Consider the following 21,072-nt stretch of genomic DNA (forward strand, 5'->3'; position numbering starts at 1 on the left):
GCTGGTAGCGTATACACACCAGGCCCCGGATTAGAGAGGGTGTCGTGCCCGCTGTTGCAAGACAGGGATTGAGAGGTCGGAGTGGACTCTGGTCTGTCTCGGATTGCCCTGGAATCCATCATCTTTCTGGGATAAGGTGAGTGTGTCACCTTGTGGCCTTCGGGCCTACATCACCTGTCTGCAGGCCCCAGGAGTCTTTGTTCTCCTCTCCTGCCTCTCTGCCCGCCCCTGAGAGAAAGACGGGAGAGAAGCAACGTCGAGGTCAAAGGACCCCCGTAATGGCGCAATGGAGATGATAGTAATAATGAGACAGTGACGTGTCTTTATTGGAGGCCGTCAGGGTGACCAGAGCAAAGGTTAAGAGGAGGAGGAAAGGGAAGGTGGCCCACAGTTACCTGTGCAGCCTTTACTGCACACGTTAAGCTACAGAACTGAGAAAACCAAGGGCTCCTTGGCCAAAGTGGATACTGCTCACCTAGTGCCAGAAGGGCGTTTGTTGAGCCCGTCAGTACTAACAGATGGATTCTGATCTCTTTATACCCAAGGGAGGAGACCGTTTGATCATACAGGGCTTCTAGTTTGTAGAAAATAAATTTGATTTTCTCAGAATAATACCCTACCCTCCTGGCAGACAGAAACATGGTGCTTTACACTCTAATTATTATTATACTCTGCTCATGTACAGCAAGTATTTACATATTATGTATATTCCAAATTATACCATATAGGACTCTGTAGCATGACAATTAATTCAAACTATTCAACAAATTTTATGGAACACCAAGCAAGTGCCCAGCACAGTGATAGGTTCATTGTCCTTGCCTTCAATGAACATGTAACCTGGCAGGGAGGAAAGACCTGCAAAGCATCACAATACAGTGGGACAGGTACTATATATGGAACATGTGCAGGCCTTAACTGGAGTCACAAGGAAGAGAATGATTATAATACTACCGGAGAGAATTAAAATCTTCACAAAGAAGACTCTTGATTTAATCATCTTTAAGGATGTATGGAGTATGCCATAAAGTCAAGGGAAAAAAGACATTTTAGGGAAGGAAGACAGCATATGATGAAATATAGAAATACCCCAGCCCATTTGGAGAACTATAGTTGTAGCCAGACTCTGGGGTGTTGGGAGTTTGTGGTTGATGAGCTTGACAGGTAGGCAGGAGTCAGAGCATGGATACCATGAATACCTTCCTTAAGTAGCTTAAACGGATCTACCCTTCAGGAGGCTGGCTGTCACAATAGTGTAGAAGAGGGATTGGAGGTTTTAGGACTATAAGGAAGGCATCCAATTAAGGTGAAGTGATGAAGGCCTGAACCAAAAAAGGGGCAAACAGAATGGAGAGGAGGGGGGAAATGATAGACATTTGAGAGGTATATGCAGAAGGATTTAATGAGTGAGTGAACATGGAAGAAAGAGTAAAAGAGTGGTTAAGAATAAACCATGGGTTTCTGATATGGTTGATTACAAAGATGTGCCATTTACCAAGGGAAGGCATACACTCAGAGAAGCAGGCTGGCTGGGAAATATGACTTCAGTATTGAACACACTGAGTTTGAGATGCCTTTGACACATTCAGATATAGCTTGCCATGTGGGAAGTTGGATTTGTTGTATGGAAAACAGGAAGATAGAGATTAGTAATTTTTTACCAAGAAGGAGACAATTGCTCAGAAAAGTAGATTTGAAATAACAAGTAGAGAGACGCCAAGGAGAAAGAGGCAGACAAAGAAGAATACTAAAAGAATGGAGTTATCAACGTTGTCAAATGCCATGCCAAGGTCCAGCTAAGCTGAGAGCTGAAACATGTCCAGTGTCTTTGGCAACTGGATTATTATTGACTTTGGCAAAAGAAGCAGTCGTGGCCTGAGGTATCCCCAGTCAGGTTGCAGTGAGTTAAGAACTGAGTGGAGGTAGGGAAGTGCTGCTATAATGAACTCCTCTATCTTGAAGTTTTTCTGTGAAAGTATCTGAAACATTCATTCATAGAATACAGGATAGGAGGACTTTTTTTTAAGAGACAGGAATGATCTAACATTCATATATGGAGAGAAGAGAGGCCCTAGAGAAGGAAAAATGGGAGTAAAAGGAGGAGGAACGTTTGACATAACAGCGCTCTGAAAGAGACCGGAGACAATGGGATCAGTGCACACATTTTAGACAAGAGAAAGAATACTTTTACCAAGACAGGAGTCAGGAAGGGAAAGAAATACATTTTTAGGAGGGAAGGGAATTTAAGGAATGAATATCTGATGGTATCGCTGTTCTCTGTTAAGATGGGGACAAGATCATCTGCAGAGGGAGGAGGGGTGGCGGGGAGAACTGGAGAAGAGTGGTAGAAGTTTAGAATAGTCCCCATGTCATGAATCCCAGAACTGTGTCTCTAGCCCTACTCTCCCTAGGAAAGGAAGTCGAAGAGGAAAATATAAAATGTCTGTTGAAGATCCAGCTGAAGTTAGAGGCCATGCATTTGCAGTGACTTCAGCTCTGTGCTGGTTATGTGAAATCATCCAGCAGCACTCCAGAGTGAGGAGGGGAAGGAGGGGATTGAATCAATCCAAGATTTGAGATTTGAAGGGTGAAAGCTGCAGAAGCTCCTGGTGGCTCCTAGTTCCATGAAGGAACTAGAGAAGAAGATCTGTGGTCTCTTAGATGGTTAGGCCCTGAAAAGAACTTGCCCAAAGTGGAGGAGAATGAGGGCAAGTTGGCCAACAGGACACACCTCTTGATGGAATCAGGAGCTTCAGCTGGAAGCCCTGGGCCCACTTGTGACTGGAGGAAGCATAGGAGGCTTGTAAAAACCAGGGAGGTTCAGGCTCTTCATAATTCAGATGTAGTTATGCAAATTATAGAATTGGAAGATTGCTAAATTATATTTTGTTTTGCTAATTAACTGTTGAATTAGATAGATTTTTCCTAAATAAGATGAAGTGGGAAGTAAGGTTGGTATCCAAAATATGCATATTTTGGTGTGCCTGGGTGGCTCAGTTGGTTGAGCGACTGCCTTCGGCTTGGGTCATGATCCTGGAGTCCCGGGATCGAGTCCCGCATCGGGCTCCCTGCCGCTCAGCGGGGAATCTGCTTCTCCCTCTGGCCCTCCCCCCTCTCATGTGCTCTCTCTCTCTCTCTCTCTCACTCTCGCTCTTTCAAATAAATAAATAAATAAAATCTTTAAAAAAAAAACCAAAATATGCATATTTCTCTGTTAAGACAAAGTAGTCTCTTTGAATAAATGGAGAACTATAACTTGTTCTCAAGAAGACTGAATACTGTGAAGACAGAAGTTCTCTCTAAATTAAGCTTTACAATGGAATTTCAAAAACCCAAGTGAATTTTTAAACACTAAATATGAACTTTCATAAATTTTATTTGGAAAAATAAATGTGAAAAAATAGCCAAGAAATTAAAAAAAAAGAATATGTGGTGGGAATTAATATAAATCACAGTAATTAAAACAGGATGATATTATAGGAAAAGACAGAGCTAAGAGAGAACACAGATTGGAAAGTCCAAAATTAGGCTCAAATATATAGGATAATGTAGTGAATAACAAAGGGAACAGTTAATTTCTTTTGGAACAGACATCTTGGATATAGACTAGATAACTTGGATCCCCATTTGGTGACTTTGGATGTACTAAGGACAGGCCTCGTTCCCTGTGCGATAGTTGGAAGGCAGGCTTTCCTTTTAATGTTCACAGACATTAAACCAGAATGTAGGGGCTTCTTTTCTGATGAGAAGTAGTGGTACAAAGCCTTCCTTTACTTAGTATGGCATCTGAATAAGCCTAGGGAGGCAAGACTATGGCCTGCATCTATGTATGGGCCTCTGATGGAATATCTAAATCCTTTCAAGTTGTTCCTTGCAAAGTGCTTCCCTGCCTGGCCACTCCTGCAGCCTGTGCTGTAATATCTTGGGGGTACCCAAGAATGGGGTAAAGAGATAGTTGTTAATGGCAAGCAAAGAAGGAAAGCACAGTATTACCTTCAACATAGGTCCATCATCTAACTACTTCTCACCATCACGACTACCACCACCCTACTCCAAGTACCATCCTCTCTCACTTACATTATTACAACTGTCCCTTAATTTGTCTCCTTGCTTCTACCTTAGACCCCTACAGTCTATTTTCAACAGATTCTTTGAGGGTGATCCGTTTCAAAACTTAAGACGGCTCATGTTACTCCCGCTCAAAATCCTCATAGGGCTTTCCATCTTACTCATAAAATCTAAAATCCTCAAAAGGGCCTACAAATCACAAGCTAGCACATGATCTGGCTCTGCACTACCTCTCTGATGTCACATCCTACCAGTCTCCATTTCCTAGCTGTGCTCTAGCCATATCATTTTCCTTGCTATTCTGCAAGCATGCCAAGTATCCTTTCATCCTATTTTTTTTTTTTTTTGCATGTGCTCTTCCCTCCGCCTGGGTGCGTTTTCCCCAGATTTCCTCATAGCTCACTCTCCCTCATTTCCTTCAGCTTCTTGCCCAGATGCTACCTTATTGCAAAAGTCTTTTCTTTCCTTCTACCCCTGTCATTTTCTGACTGGTAGATATATCAATACATCAACACATATTAATGAATGAGTGAATGAATTAGAGCTTCCAGGATAATTTTCTGGCTGTATTTTTCTTTGTGGTGTTAGCTGAAGCCCCTCCTCCACACCTCAGCAAGGTTGGACTGCATCTCCAGTTTACAGAGCCTGAGATCTGATACAAATCTCAAAGTCCTTTGATTTGGTTCCCTTGGATGGCTCACAGCTACCTTATTCCCAATCACTGTGGCTCCGAGTTTGGGGAATTTTTAGGATAGTTTTGTAAAACTTCTTTCCCTGGTACCTTGAATTTGTGGCTGGTTTGTACTGAAGGGCTTTTCTCTCAGTCTCATGCTGTCTACTTCATTTCCATTCAAAAGACCTTTCTCTAATAAAATACCTAGGAATAAACTTAACAAAAGAGGTGAAAGACCTGTACTCTGAAAACTATGAAACATTGATGAAAGAAATTAAAGACAACACAAAGAAATGGAAAAATATTCCATGCTTATGGATTAGAAGAACAAATGTTGTTCAAATGTCTATACTACCCAAAGCAATCTACAACTAAGTTTAATGCAATCCCTGTCAACATACCAACAGCAATTTTCACAGAACTAGAACAAACAATCCTAAAATTTGTATGGAACCACAAAAGACCCCAGATAGCCAAAGCAATCTTGAAAAAGAACAACAAAACTGGAGGTATCACAACTCAGACTTGAAGAAGTTATGTCACAAAGCTGTAGTAATCAAAACAGTATGGTATGGGCACAAAAATAGACACATAAATCAATGGAACAGAATAAAAAACCCAGGAATATCCCCACAATTATATGGATAATTAAGCTTTGACAAAGGAGGCAAGAATATGCAATGGGAAAAAGTCTCTCCAACAAATGGTGTTGGGAATACTGGACAGCTACATGCAAAAGAGTGAAACTGGACCACTTTCTTATACCATACACAAAAATAAATTCAAAATGAATTGAAGACCTAAATGTGAGACCTGAAGCTATAAAAACCCTAGAAGAGAGCACAGGCAGTAATTTCTCTGACATTGGTTGTGGCAACATCTTTCTAGATATGTCTCCTGAGGCAAGAGAAACAAAAGCAAAAATAAACTATTGGGACTACATCAAAATAAAAGGCTTCTGCACAGCAAAGGAAACAATCAGCAAAACTAAAAGAGAACTTATGAATGGGAGAAGATATTTGCTAGCAACATTTCTGATAAAGGGTTAGTATCCAAAATATTAACACACCAAAAAAAATATAATCCAATTGAAATATGTGTAGAAGACTTGAACAGACATTTCTCCAAAGAAGACATACAGATGGCCAAAAGACACATGAAAAGATGCTCAACATCACTCATCATCAGGGAAATGCAAATCAAAACTACAATGACATATCACCTCACACCTGTCAGAATGGCTAAAATTAACAACAGATGTTGGCAAGGATGTGGAGAAAAGGAACCCTTATGCAGTGCTGGTGGGAATGCAAACTGGTACAGCCACTGTGGAAAACAGTATAGAGGTTCCTCAAAAAGTTAAAAATAGCTATGATATTTTTAGCAACTACCCTATGATACAGTAGATGCACTACTAGATATTTACCCAAAGAATATGAAAACACTAATTCGAAGGGATATATGTACCCCTATGTTTACTGCAGCATTATTTATAATAGCCAAACTGTGGAAGCATCCCAAGTATCCATCGATAGATGCATGGATAAAGAAGAGGTGGTATATATATATATATATATATATATACACACAATGAAATATTATTCAGCCAAAAGGAAAAAAACCCCAAATCTTGCCATTTGCAACAACATGGATGGATCTAGAGAGTATAATGCTAAGTTAAATAAACCAGTCAGAGAAAGACAAATACCATTTGATTTCACTCATATGTGGAACTTAAGAAACAAATGAACAAAGGAAAAATAAAGAGAGACAAACCAAAAAAACAGACTTTTAACTGGAGAGAACAAATAGATGGTTACCAGAGGGGAGGTGGGGGGATGGGTGAATAGGTGAAGGGGATTAAGAGTTAGTTAAGACTTAATTAGTAGGAACTTAGTCAGTAGGAACACTGCATAATATATAGAATTGTTGAATCACTGTATTATACTTGAAACTAATTTTTTGCTGTATGTTAACTATACTGGAATTTAAATAAAACAACAAAATACCTTTCTCAACATCTCTGGCACTCAGTGCTCTTTTCCTAGCACTGCTACGCATTCCTTTCTTATTTTCACATTTCCCTACTCATTCTAGTGGGATTTGGGGAGAGAAGGTAGGTGGATACAAGGACACAAGTCATCATCTTTTTTTTCTTAAAATTTTAATTCATGTGTACACCTGTACATGTATATAATTTTGCATAAATGAATGAAAGTGAGCATATACTTTTAAAATAAATATTTAAGTAAAATTTCATTTTAAGAATAACATATATATAGAAATCACACAAATCTTAGATATCTAATTTTATTTTCCCAAAGTGAATGCATTCCTTTAACCAGCACACAGATCACAAAATACATCTTCATCAGCACTCTAGAGCCCCTCTTTACCTCCTCCTGATCACTCAACCCTGAGAGGTAACCACTATCTTGACTTCTTCTAATACCATAGATTGGTTTGTTTTCAAGTTTTATGTGAACAGAGCCACATAGTATAAACCTCACTGTGTGTGTATCTTTCTTTGCTCAGCTTGTGTTTGTGGGAATCATCCATGTTGTATACAACAATAGTTTCTTTCTCATTCCACTTCTAGGTATAAACTCAGACTAAATGTGTACCTAATGTCTTGCATGATAAAACTGTTCAGAGAAGCACTATTTAGCTCCAAACTGGAGACATTCCAAATGTCTACTAACAGTAGAATGAATAAATGGTTTATATAGTCATACTATAGAATACTAAACATGCTCTTAAAAAGTTTTTTTTCTTTGCCATTTTTACCTAGATCTATCCCTATCCAACCTCTCATGCCTATCATAACCACACTAGCTTTCACCTGCATCCAAGGTAACTCATGTTAACCATTTAGAATGTATCTTTACATATTTTCTCCTTACGTAATCATACACACATGCGTATACATATATATACATATACACACAGATGTACACCCATACATAACTACAGAGGAATTGTTGTAAAAAGTGGGATCATAATATACATCATACCTACATTTTGCTTTGTCATGTCGTCATATTAAAACCTAGATTCCTATGTATATGTCTGGAATAATATAATGAATATATTAAAAAATACCAAAAAATTGGGTTTTTATTATAGCTACTTAGGTATTAAGCAGTTCATATCATCTAAAATGAAAATGTTGGTTAATTCATTTTATTAAATATTTATTCCCATGCCAGCTATGTCACAAAACCCTGAGGTTTCTTTTCTTTGCTAGTACACTTCTTTGCTAGAGCTATGTTCAGTTTTGGACACAACAGTATAATAGGAAGGATAAACTGGAGCCTGTTCAAAGGAGAGAAACAGAATTATCTCTAGCGAGAGAACTAAAAGAGATGAACTGGGGAGTGAGATAAAGTTGTAGATGAGAGATGACCATGTTCAAGTATGAAAGGCTTATGGTGTGGAAGAAAAACACTCATTTTATTTGAACCCAGGAGGTAAAGTAACAATGGAGTGGAGTTACGGAGACACAGAATTAAATTCAAAATAATAAACTGATTTTCTAACAGAAGACTTTGATGGACTGTCTTGGGGCCTAGACAGATAGTTGGTATTATACTGTGTGAAAATTTCAGGCCACATATGGGTAATTCTACCTAAGTATCTTTAAGGCCCCTTCAACCTGTAATAACATGACTCTAGAATTTATTTCAACTTTTCATTTTCCTTAATAGATATATTATTATGACCTTTATTTTTAATGGAAGATGATTGAATGTGAAAACCTAAACCAAGAAGAAATAATTAAGGAACTGGTGAGTCAAAGCCAAATTTCTTTTCAGTTACATTTGCAAGAATATTAAATGGAACATTTTTACACTTCCAGAGCTCACCTAGGTTTCTTCTACCTCATGACCTTTGGAAGTAGAGAAAAATCATATATATGGTATAACTTTCCTTCTTGTGAGTTAAAAATGGCATCAGTGCAACTGACAGTTTATAATTTCTAATAGCAAAATAATTTTTAAATTACTTTAAATAGGTAATAACCCAATTTCTTTTTTTGAAACAGTGTTTATGCAATGGTTTGTCTTATGAGATGATTGGACAAGAAGGATCAGATACTTCTAAACTGGAGATGTTTTTCTCAGGTTATCCCCGTATAGTTGGATTATCATTATTTCCTAATTTAACAAGTCTCACAATTGTTGCTCAAGATATAAAAGAAATTTCAGGGCTAGAAACTTGTTTACGGCTTAAAGAACTCTGGATTGCCGAATGCTGCATAGAGGTAAGTCTAAACATAACCGTATATGAAGTATTTTATGCTTAATTCTTTGGCTTTGGAAAAATAGTTCGTGAAATATATGCATGAGTCATGGATCAAAACAGATGAATGGGGAGGGGCATACATGATGAAGTAAAATAAAACCCTTTACCCAGGAAAACAAAACAAACAAAACAAATGGGTAAAATACGGAAATAGATTTCTCCAAAGGAGAAAATAGAAATAAAGAATCAAAATGTAGACATATTCTACTTTTTAGTAATCAGATCAGATCGAATAATACCCAGTATTGCTTAGTAGTAAATTGGTTTAAATTGGTTTACTTAGTCACTATTGGTTGTGTGAAAATTGTAACATCTAGGGGCGCCTGGCTGGCTCAGGGGAGCATGCAACTCCTGATCTCGAGGTAGTGAATTTAAGCCCACCTTGGGTGCAGAGATTACTTAAAAATAAAATCTAAGGGCGCTTGGGTGGCTCAGATGGTTAAGCGTCTGCTTTCAGCTCAGGTCATGATCCCAGGGTCCTGGGATCGAGTCCCGCATCGGGCTCCTTGCTCAGCAGGGAGTCTGCTTCTCCCTCTCCCTCTGCCTCTCCCCCTGCTTATGCTCTCTCTGTCTCTCTCGCAAATGAATAAATAAAATCTTTAAAAAAATAAAATAAAATCTGAAGAAAAAAAAGAAAATTGTAACATCTGTAGTGAAAAGCAAGATTCCAAAATGTATCATGAGTCAAGGAAATGTGTATACCTTTTGACTCAGAAATCCCTAATCCTAAAATTTAATCCTAGAGGAGTAATTCAACAGCAGAAAACAACATAAAGTTATTTGTTGCAGTACTATTTATAATAACTAAAAATTTGAAACAAATATTTCACATATACAGGTATTTTTAAGAATGTTATTATAGCTAATATATTTTGTAATTAAAATTATTTGAATGATTACAAAAACATTTTAGATGGTCTTAAGTTTAAAAAATCCACAAAATTATATAGGTATCATGATTATAATATAAAAATAGATACAGAATTGATTAAAATTTTAAAAGAATATGAACATTGAAAATAGTTGTCTTTAGGTGGAGGGATTACATGTTTTTTCTTTTCAAATGTTTCATTCATTTGAGGGTCTTGGGTGGTTCAGTTGGTTAAGCTTCCAACTCTTGCTTTTGGCTCAAGTCATGATCTCAGATGGAGAGATGGAGCCCTGCATCAGGCTCTTAGCTCAGAGTGGAGTCTGCTTGAGATTCTCTTCCTCTCCCTCTGCCCCTCCCCCCACTCACATGCATATGCTCTCTGTCTCTCTCTCAAATAAATAAATTCTTAAAATCTTTAAAATGTTCAGTTCATTTTGTTGGATACAGATTTTGCAATAAAGTGTGATTTTAAAAAGAAAATGTACTTATAATCTACTTTATTAAAAGGGTAATGCCAAAACATAAGTTAACACTATTCAGTCTTTTTTTTTTTACAGAAAATTGGAGGTCTTCAAGAATGTAGAAATTTAGAAAAACTGTATTTATATTATAATAAAATTTCCAAAATAGAAAATTTAGAGAAATTATTCAGATTGGAGGTTCTCTGGCTGAATCACAATGTAATTAAAAATATTGAGGTAAGATAATTTCAGTAATTTATATGTAAAGTCAGTTACCCCTGTGGAGTTTTAATCATAATGTCCAAGATCATATTATGGGCATATTTATGACCAGCTTAATTATTGTTAAGAAAATCTAACATATATATAGCATTTATAATGTGTAGAAAACTTCATATACGGGGGGTGCCTGGGTGGCTCAGTTGTTAAGCGTCTACCTTCGGCTCAGGTCATGATCCCGGGGTCCTGGGATCGAGCTCTGCATCGGGCTCCCTGCTCAGTGGGAAGCCTGCTTCTCCCTCTCCCACTCCCCCTGCTTGTGTTCCGTCTCTTGCTGTCAAATAAATAAATAAAATCTTAAAAAAAAAAAAAAGAAAGAAAACTTCATATACGATGTTTTCTTTACTCTTCCTACCAAGCCTGGGCGGTAGGTTATTTCTTCCTTGAAAGTTAAAAAAAATAGACATTTAGAGAAGTTATATATATAACTTGCCAAAGATTATAAACACATTCTGTGTGATGTGTTTTTCTTCCTACTCATCTTCCTCCTTTCCTCTCCCCTCCCCTCCCTGTTCCCTCTTCTTCCAATAATTCTCTCCACGTTCCAGAGAAACAAAGATGACTGCATGAAGGCACCTACTTACTTCTGTGCTTGTGAAGTACACAGTACCCAGTGCTCAAAACACTTGGAGAACTAACCAGATTGATCAGATCATTTATAAATATATATATTACTGACTTCCTCTAAATGATATATTGTCTAAATTTTTAGGGCTTGCAAACTTTGAAGAATTTAAATGACCTTAACCTTGCTGGAAATCTAATAAGCAGCATTGGTATGTATTATTTCATTTGGAATATGAGATAATGCTACAATAATTTTTTATCAGTATGAAAAGTACCTTCTTGGATTTCTTTTTTTTAGACTCTTTTGTATGATATTTTGCAAAGCATTTCTAAATCTATGATTATAGGATGTGAAAATATTAACCATTAATCAGTTGTTACTAACTATACAGTGTTACTGTTAGCCTTACTTATATGCAAGAAATGATGATCATATACAACTAAGAAATATGACAGAATATGAGAGAAAACAAGAAATTTAATTTTTCTTTCATCTTGTTTTTTAAATTAAAGGTCGATGTCTTGATCCCAATGAACAACTGGAAAGATTAAACCTTTCTGGTAACCAAATATGTTCTTTCAAGGTATGTTTAAGTGGAACAGTCTATTTTTTATTTACCAACCTGGATCATGAACCATCTTATTGCAGAAAATGTACTAAATAGTTCCCTTTTGAAGAACAATTTAATTATTTTGGACTATTCAGTACTCTAAGAAATTTTAGAGGCAGCTGATTAAGCTGGCCCTAATGATCTGACACTATTAAAACCAAACAAGAAACTATTTACTTGGCTTAGTTTTCCTCTGATCTTTCTGGCTTCACCTCTGGTTTTTCATCTTCTCCTAGCATCTAAAAAATGGGCTACTCCAGGTTAGTCCCAGGATCTTTTCTCATTACTATCTGCATTTATTCTCTAAATAATCACATTGTCTTATGACTTTAAATACCTTTTATGCACTTATTATTCCTCACTTTCTACTTTCCCTAACAACTATTTCTATTTCTACTTTCCCTCCTAACTCCCCAGAACTATAGATATCTCCTATCCTAACTCAAACTGATTTCCTCCGCACTGAACGTTCACTTCTCCTGCAACCTTCTCTACCTCTCTAAATGGCATCTCCATTTTTCTTTAAGATTTTTTATTTATTTATTTATTTGACACACAGAGTGAGATAGCAAGAGAGAGAGCACAAGCAGGGGGAGTAGCAGGCAGGCAGTGGGAGAGGGAGAAGCAGGCTCCCCCCTGAGCAAGGAGCCCAATGCGGGGCTCGATCCCAGGACACTGGATCATGACCTGAGCCGAAGGCAGCCACTTAACTGACTGAGCCACCCAGGCGCCCCGGCATCTCCATTTTTCTAACAACTTAAGCCAAAATCCTTAAGAGTCATTTTTTTTACTCCTCTTATTCCTTCATAACCCATATCCAATCTATCAGCAAGTTCTATTGGCTCTACCTTCAGATAGTCCAGTCTGACCATTTTTTACCACCTAGATCTCTACTAACCTGATTCAAGATACGATCATCTCTAACCTGCATTTTGGAGGGAAAAAAAAAAGCCTCCAAACAGGTCTCCCTGTGTTTACCCTTTCACTACTATCAGTCTGTTTTCTACACAGCAACCTGCTCCTTCAAAAACTATGTCAGATCAAATCACTCTTCTGCTCAAAACTCTCCCTTGGCTTCTCATCTCTTTCAGAGAAAAAGCCGATTCCTACAATGGCCCACAAGACTCTCTATAATCTAGTCTTCCCCGCACTGTGTCTCTGACTACAGCTTCTACCACTTTCCCCTTTGTTTACTCCATTCCAGCCACTCTGGTCTCCTCACTGGTCCTTGAATATAGCTAGTGCTCTCACCTTAGGGCCTTTGCACTTGCTGGGATATTCTTCCCCCAGATATCTTCATGGCTCATGCTCCTCATTCTTTGAGGATTTTGTTCAGATGTTATGTTCTTAGTGACACCTTTCCTGGCCAATTTAGGTAAAATAGCAATAACCCTACTACCCTCCCTAACCTGAAGCATTCCCATCACTCTTTCCTTGTTTTTTCCTCTTGGCATTTATGCCACATCCCCTGGCACTTATCCACATCCCTTACTACAAGCTCCACGAATGCAGGAACCTTGCCTGTTTTGTTCACTGCTGTATCCATAATGCTTAAAACAGTACTTGACCTGTAAAGTCTCAATAAACATTTGAATGAAAGAGAGGAAAACAAAAAGACTTAATGTTGATGGCATATAATGTAGGTGAAAACATAAGGCATTTATAATTTTGACAGTGTCAAATTGAAAGTGCATACTCAAACACTTCCTCTAGACAGTAATGAAGAAAGATGTATAAATTCACTATAAAATAATTTTGAATTGATCATTATTAAAATACACATCCTTTTACTCAGAGAAGAATATTAGATACCAAAAAACTATAGAATGAGGCAGAATATCATAAACACTTTAACCAGAAGTTTTAAAAATATAAAAAGTTTAAACAAAATTTTATTGGTCAAATTCAAGAGGAAATATTCGATGTGAACACTGAGGGCCTGACAGAATTTCAACAGGCATTGGAGGAGGATCTTCTACAATGCAGTGGGAGGGACTCTTGATCTTGGGGTCATGAGTTCAAGCCCCACACTGGCATACAGATTACTGAAAAATATATATATACATGTATATATAAATACATGCTGTGGGAAGTAGGCATTCTAAGATGGGGAGAACAATATGCATGAAGATGTGGTAAGAAATCAAGGGGTATATTTGAGAACATCAGCAGAAGACAGCAGAGGGAACGATGAAAGATAAATTTGGAATGCTGTGGGAGGTAATTTTTAAACTAACTTATGAGACATAAGTAGGAGGTGCCTAGGGAAAGAGCATTCCAGGCAAAGTGTGAGGGACCTAAGTGGGGAAAAAGAGCATGGCAAATTCAAGGAACTAGAAATCTGTGCCTGGAACAGAGTGAGGGAGAGAATCATGAATCAAAGCTGAAGAAGACAAGTTCACAATGCTGTGAGGATAAGGTCCTACCAAGAAGCCACATAGAAGTTTATCTTACCCTGGCTAGCATGTGGTGCTCCAGCCTTGTGGAGCAGGAGAGCATCGCTGCATAGAAAGATCTGTCACTTCCAGGCCTGCCACAAGCCAGAGGCAGCTTTGTACTGTGATAACGTGAAGTTTAAGCAAAATAATAATGTAAAGCTCTTAGAATAATGACTAGCACACAGTAAGCACTCAGTAGATATACCATTTTATGATTACTATCAATTTAATTACATTAACTTATTCTGTTTCAATCTCCTCATCAAAAAAGTAGGGATAAAAATTAGATTGTGAAAATGTATTATATGGCATAAAATGAAAAAGTTCTCTATATAATAATGATGGCTGTTTTTCAGAAAAGCACTGAAACATGATTCACAGCAACTTTTACTATTCTCACATTAAGAATGTTCCTGAAACACTATTATCTTGAATTTTTATCTCTAACCTTTCCACCCACCCTAAAAAGATACTATACTAGTGTTGATGGAATGCTTCTGTGCCACTTTCCATCCATAACAGGTACCACACCACCAATTTTCAGTGAGATTTTGTGCTTTCATAGACTCCAATGTCATCTGACTTTAGACTATAGGTGGGGGTTGGAGGGGGTTTCTGAGTAAGACTTCAAAGTTCATACCTACCATAGCCTAGACTGATGGTCAAAAGAAACACAGCTACCCAAAATCAAAAAGAGTGTTTACTCCTCAGAAGAGTCTGATGATTTACCTTCCTTGCCCCTGCAGAATTTGACCAAATAATTCTCTGCACAACTCTGTCCAGAAATCTCCATTTCAGAGCAACTCTGCTTAGTCCCACTTCTGCCATGAGCCCAGTACTAGCCTTGGGGCCAGCCAGCAAGAGTTTGGACACACGTTGGCCAGCTGACCTTGTCTTTTTTTTTTTAAGATTTTTTTTTTTAATTTATTTATTTGACAGAGAGAGATACAGTGAAAGAGGGAACACAAGCAGGGGGAGTGGGAGAGGGAGAAGCAGGGGCTAAACACTGATGCAGGGCTTGATCCCAGGACCTTGGGATCATGACCTGAGCCGAAGGCAGATGCTTAACAACTGAGCCACCCAGGCGCCCCAGACCTTGTCTTACTTTTGACTCTGGGAGCCTGACTTCACGACTTACTTCCCCATTCCATTTGTACTTTATCTTCAGAACTAATGCCTTCTGGTTTTTGCTTTGGATTTCCCTTAACTCTGATTCTGACTCTACTAACTAGCATTAATTACATCTGTTTAAAGCCAACCCCACCACAGCACCCTCTTCCACCAGGCCTCTGTCGTGAATTCTTCTTTAGTTTTCTCAACACTTTAAAAATATAACCACCATTCCTAGCTTAGAGACTGAGGGCCAAAGCCCATGTAGACCTTTAGCTTATAGACTTGTGTATGCATAAGCAATTGGTAATAGAGTTGTGATAAATTCTATAACAAAGGTAAACCCAGTGGCTAAAGAGAGTTCATAGGACCATCTGCCCCACACTTGTGCGATGAAACAAAACTCACAGAAAAGATGATACTAGATTGAGTCTTTGATTAAGAGGTAAAACTGGGATGAAGTTCAGTGCACTCAAAGGTAGCAGCATGAGTAAAGGTATAATGATAACTTAGGGTCTAGCACATTCTGAAACTTCCACTTGTTTGATACAGCTAAAACAAGAAATGTTAGGGTTGAAACAGAAGAGACAAGACTGAAGAGTTAAGCAAGGGCCAGATGCCAAATAAAGGAAGGTGTAAACAATGGCTTAAACCTCAGGATAAAAGATATTCAGGAGAAGCACTGGTCTGGAAGTGCATTATTAATCCCCCGCCCACCCACCACAGGGTGCAAGGAAAATGAGGCCCTCAGGAGAAAACTAGGTTTCAGTTGCCATTAACTGGTAGAAAGGGCATTTGCAGAAGAACAAGGAAACAAAAACCCCTAAAAATCAGAAATTCAACAGTGATTATGATAAAGCAGGGGTCCCCTAGCTTTTGATGAAAAAAGCAGATCTAGAGGCCAAGGAGAATGGTGAGCAGTGTTCCTAGAGTGGTAAGTGTGGGAAATGGCGGCAGAGGAAGCAGGAGACCTACAGAAACACTGGGGACAGTTGTTAGCAAAGGGCCTGTGCAGAGGGGGCAGCGTTGTCTTCATAAATAAATGTGCTCAGGTGACTGGCTTCAAGGTCCCAGGTGGAATGCATGGTTTAGTAAATATTCTTTGACCTTTTATATTTAAAATATATAGTTAACAGAAGAGTCTGCGGTTTAATTATTGCTAGCTGTTCTTCATGTAGTTGACATGTTTTTCACTAGAGAAAAAAAATTTTATCCATCTAAATCACTTTAACATGTTTAAGCACATAGTAAAATGCATTACATTAAATTATGGGTGATCTTAAGTGTTCAAATGCCTCCTTTATAAATGGAAGTTGCAATTAATTAATTGAACATTATTATTGCTGTTGTTTTAGGACCTCACTAACTTAACCAGGCTGCGCTGCTTAAAGGATTTGTGTCTGAATGATCCTCAATATAAGACCAATCCAGTTTGTCTGCTGTGTAATTATTCCACACATGTATTGTATCACTTGCCTAGCCTTCAAAGACTTGACACGTTTGATGTGTCAGCAAAACAGATCAAGGAACTGGCAGATGTAAGTGCATCCCTAATCAGATATCTGTGACTTAAGTTTAATTGCTTCTTTCTGGCTGTGTCCACATATGGTAGGTAGTATTATCTTGTCAGTTCTTGTCACCAACTCTACTTTTGCCCCAGTGAGCTGGATATTTCACATAAACGTATATAAATAATATTAGTACTAGAAGGTGAATTAATAGAAAAACATAATTTATACAAAACTAAAAAAGAAATCGGAAAGATTATCATGAGTGTCAAGAATAATTGAACTAGTGCTATATATACAAAAATTAATAAGGCCTAACTAATGTAGAAATGAAATAAGTAACCCTCTCATTTGGAATACTATATATCAAAATTAAAAAATATCCATGGTTGATGGTAGTATGCCAGGATTAGGTAGATTTTAATCTAATTAAAAATGATTTGGGGTTCCCTAGAAGTACAGGTGGATCAACCCACACTCCCAAAATCTTGAAGATCTCTCAGATCTTGAAGAGAGCCATTCCTAGGCTGCCATTGATGGTGAGCCTCCCAGTAAAGGGTCTAACTTCACATGCCATCAAAGAATTCTATAATTTCAGAATGGAGTACATAGGAATTCACCATATTTATTAATAGTCTTTCCACATTGTATTTCTTCCTTTCCTTCCAGTCCAGTGCGCCACTTCCGTTCATTCAGTTAACCATGTAGTAAATAGGTTTTGAGTATCTAGAGTATGCCAAGCATGATGATGCCCCCACGTGAGCCCTCCCATCCTTTCTTTGTGGCTCATCCATCATCTCAATATAAAGCATGCCTTTATCTATTTATCTTGTTCCTCTTCTCTTACTAGCCTGAGGATTTATTCTCAGGTTCCAGTCTCTCCTCTCTTTTCCATAACTGAGATTATCCTCTCTCCCACCCCAATCTAAAAAGTGAACTGTCTTGCAATATCAAGCAAAGGGCTAGAGTTTTGTCTACTAGCAGGTGATCAAAGTCATTGGAGATTCAGGGAAGAATGTCTTCTCTAACAGTATGAAGTCAAAAATAACAGTAACACATTTTTTGAAATGTCCATTATTATCTGCAGAGTTTTACATTAGGCAGTTTCTTCCAAGGTGAGCTGGTTCATGCTTCATGAAATTACTTGGCTTATTAACTTCTCCAACAAATATTTAATACCTATTACATTCCAGGCACAGCTCAGGCCCTAGAGACACAGAGTGACTGAAACAGACAAAATCCCTGCTTGCTTGGAGTTTACATTCTTACGGGAGAAGACAAATAATAAACAACTAGGTAGGAAAACAACTAGTATGTCAGGTAGTGATAAATGCTATGGAGAAAAATAAAACAAGGGTGAAGGAAACAAGATAATTTTAGGGCCAGAGGGAGGAGTGTTGGGTACTGTATATAGAATTGTTGGGAGAGGATTTCCTCAGGCAACACTCGGGCAGAGACCTGAAGGAAGTAAGTGAGCAAGCTTTTAAGGGATCAGCAAATGCAAAGAACTTGAGGCAGGAACATGCGTCTCAAATTTCAGGAACAGGAGGTTAGTGTAGGTGGAGCTGAGTAAGTGAGAGGAAGAGAAGAGATGAAAACAGGAATGGCCGAGGAGGGGAGAGCATATGAGACTGTAGGATGTTAAAAAGATTTTGGCTTTTACTTTGAGTGAGGTGGGGCCACTGGAAAATTTCAAAGAGGAGAGACAAAATGACTTATTTTTTAAAGGGATCCTTTTCACAAATGAATTAAGAATAGAGGATTTGAGGGGAAAAGGTAAGTGCAGAGAAACCAGTTAGGGCCCAGTTACTGGGATGAGAGGTGTTGATGGTTTGATACAAGGTGTTAGTGGAAGAGGTGGTAAAAAGTAGTCAGATTCTGTAGTAGTTAGAAAGTGGAACCCATCTGGATTTGCTGTAGACTGACTGGATGTGAGGTGCAGAGGAAAGAAACAGTGATTCCAAGCCTCAGCAACTGAAGGAGGAAAGAAGTTGCTCTTAATGAGTTGAGGAAGAATATGGAAGGAGTGGGTTAAAAGGAAAAATCATGGTTTAATTTTAGGCATGTAAAATTTTTTTAAAAGATTTTTTTTTTATTTTAGAGAGAGCAGGCATGCATGCAAGTGGGGGGAGGGGCAGAGGAAGAGGGAGAGAAGCAGGCTCTCCTCTGAGAGCAGAGCCTGACACAGGGCTTGATCTTACAACCCTGAGATCATGACCTGAGCCAAAATTAAGAGTCCGACACTTAACTGACTGAGCTACCCACCCAAGTGCCTCTTAGGCATGTAAATTTTGAGCAATCTTTTGAACATCTGAGAGGATATGTTCAATAAGTAGTTAGGTATATGAGTCTGCTATTTAAGAGAGTTGCCTGGGTTGGAGATACAAATATGAGAGTTGAAGGCAGAAAGATGGTGCATAGAGCCAGGGACTAGATAAATCACCAAGGGAATAGTGTAAATGGGGAAGTGTGTCAGTTGGGTGTTAGAGACTGGGGAGAGAGGAGGAACCTGCAGAAGAGATGGAAGAGGAGAGGTAAGAGAGGCAGGTTCTTTTGACATTCTGGCTAAGGTTGTCATACATTTGGTTTAGTCTTGTATATGTCAGAAGTACTATCATTAAAAGAATAAAATAAGGAATTGTTACATGGTTCCTTATATCTTCTCTTTCTTCACCCTTTTAAGGCAAAAATAAGATGTATATACATATATATATATATATATAGCTCAAGTTTTTATTTAGATCAAGATGATTTTTCAAATTCAAAGTATTTTTATTTAAGGATTGCATATGGATTCCAAGATGCTTTTTCTTCATTACCATTCCTAAGAAGACAGGTTGTATCTGGTTGTGGCAATTCTCCAATGTGATAAACTCTTGAGCAGGGTACTGTTGATTCTTCCAATTTTCACCCATGACTCTGGAGTCATTTGTGTAAACTATTAAGTGGCAAGTAAAGTCAGGAGGACCACCATGGAGTCAGCATGGGAAAGAGGGAAGAATATGGGAGTTTAAAACAGAAGACTTGGATTCAAGCTCCAGTTGCTTCCATTACAACCAGTCACTTAGATAAGGCCTTTCCCTTCCCAAACTTCAGTTTTCTCAACTATTAAGATAGTGATGATAAAAATAGTACCTGTCCTGAGTGTTATTGTAGGGACACAGTGAGTTAATGGGCATAAAACCCATTTTAATTGTTAAATACTATAAAAATAATCACTATGAAACTATATGACTTCATTCATTTTTGGTAATCAAAGAAGCAAATGGAACGAATTTTGTTTGTTAGTACAAACATGCAATTGGATTTCACATTATAGTTAGACTATTTTCAAAAAAATTTTTTTACTGTAATAAGCAAGTAATTCTACCAAAGGGGAATTGGATGAAAAATGAGTTCGACATTCTCAAAAGTTCAAACACAAAAAAGCAAATTGAATATAGTAAGCCTATAAAGTCGATTTGCCATGTATTTAAAATTTACAACATAGTCTTCCCCACTTTTCCAAAGTCTAAGTATATACTCTCAAACAAGGATAAAAAAACCCCGATTGATAACTCTTATTTATTGTTATGACACTGTAAGTGATTTTTGAAAGAGTTCAGGAATGGGGCGCCTGGGTGGCTCACTTGTTAAGTGTCTGCCTTCGGCTCAGGGCATGATCCCAGGATCCTGGGATCGAGCCCTACATCGGGCTCCCTGCTCAGTAGGAAGCCTGCTTCTCCCTCTCCCTCTGCCCCTGCTTATGTTCCTTCTCCCGCTTGGTCTCTCTCTGTCAAATAAATAAATAAAATCTTAAAGAAAAAAAAAGAAAGAGTTCAGGAACAGTAAAATATCATAATTTATGTCCCTAAATGCAGATATAGGTATATTCTTAATAAAATATAAAAGTACAGTAGAAGAAACTGTGCAGGGATACACTAGAAACTGAAATCAGTAGATACCTGTGGAAGGTGGGGCAGATGGGAAACAGGTGTGGGAAGTAGACTTTTCATTGAATACTTTTCAATTATTTTGCTGTTTGAAACATGAATATATTACTTATTCAAAAATAATTAGGGGGCCTGCGTGGCTCAGTTGGTTAAGTTCAGCAATCCACCTTTGGCTCAGGTCATGATATCAGGGTCCTGGGATCAAGCCCCTTGTCGGGCTCCCTCTCCCTCTGCCCCTGTCCCCCCCAC

The 21,072-nt window shown here is 38.2% G+C and overlaps 1 protein-coding gene across 4 annotated transcripts in view; it reads left to right on the forward strand.

The window, feature by feature from the left end:
* The first annotated feature begins 1 nt into the window (after window position 1).
* LRRC9 (leucine rich repeat containing 9) overlaps window positions 2–21,072 on the forward strand; it is a 107,411-nt gene continuing 86,340 nt past the window's right edge. For 2 of the 4 annotated variants that reach the window (XM_025869935.2, XM_073895293.1), the window contains exons 1-7: window positions 2–136; window positions 8,449–8,529; window positions 8,787–9,005; window positions 10,475–10,615; window positions 11,370–11,433; window positions 11,738–11,808; window positions 16,739–16,921. In XM_025869935.2, the coding sequence (XP_025725720.1) occupies window positions 8,482–8,529; window positions 8,787–9,005; window positions 10,475–10,615; window positions 11,370–11,433; window positions 11,738–11,808; window positions 16,739–16,921 (726 nt within the window). In that variant the 5' untranslated portion in view covers window positions 2–136; window positions 8,449–8,481. The remainder of the gene's footprint in view (window positions 137–8,448; window positions 8,530–8,786; window positions 9,006–10,474; window positions 10,616–11,369; window positions 11,434–11,737; window positions 11,809–16,738; window positions 16,922–21,072) is intronic. The other 2 variants (XM_073895295.1, XM_073895294.1) reach the window with 2 other exon arrangements.

The sequence above is a fragment of the Callorhinus ursinus genome, unplaced genomic scaffold (assembly GCF_003265705.2).
Source record: "Callorhinus ursinus isolate GAN/ISIS: 27379988/994484 unplaced genomic scaffold, GSC_fseal_2.0 scaffold8, whole genome shotgun sequence".
Taxonomy (NCBI): domain Eukaryota; kingdom Metazoa; phylum Chordata; class Mammalia; order Carnivora; family Otariidae; genus Callorhinus; species Callorhinus ursinus.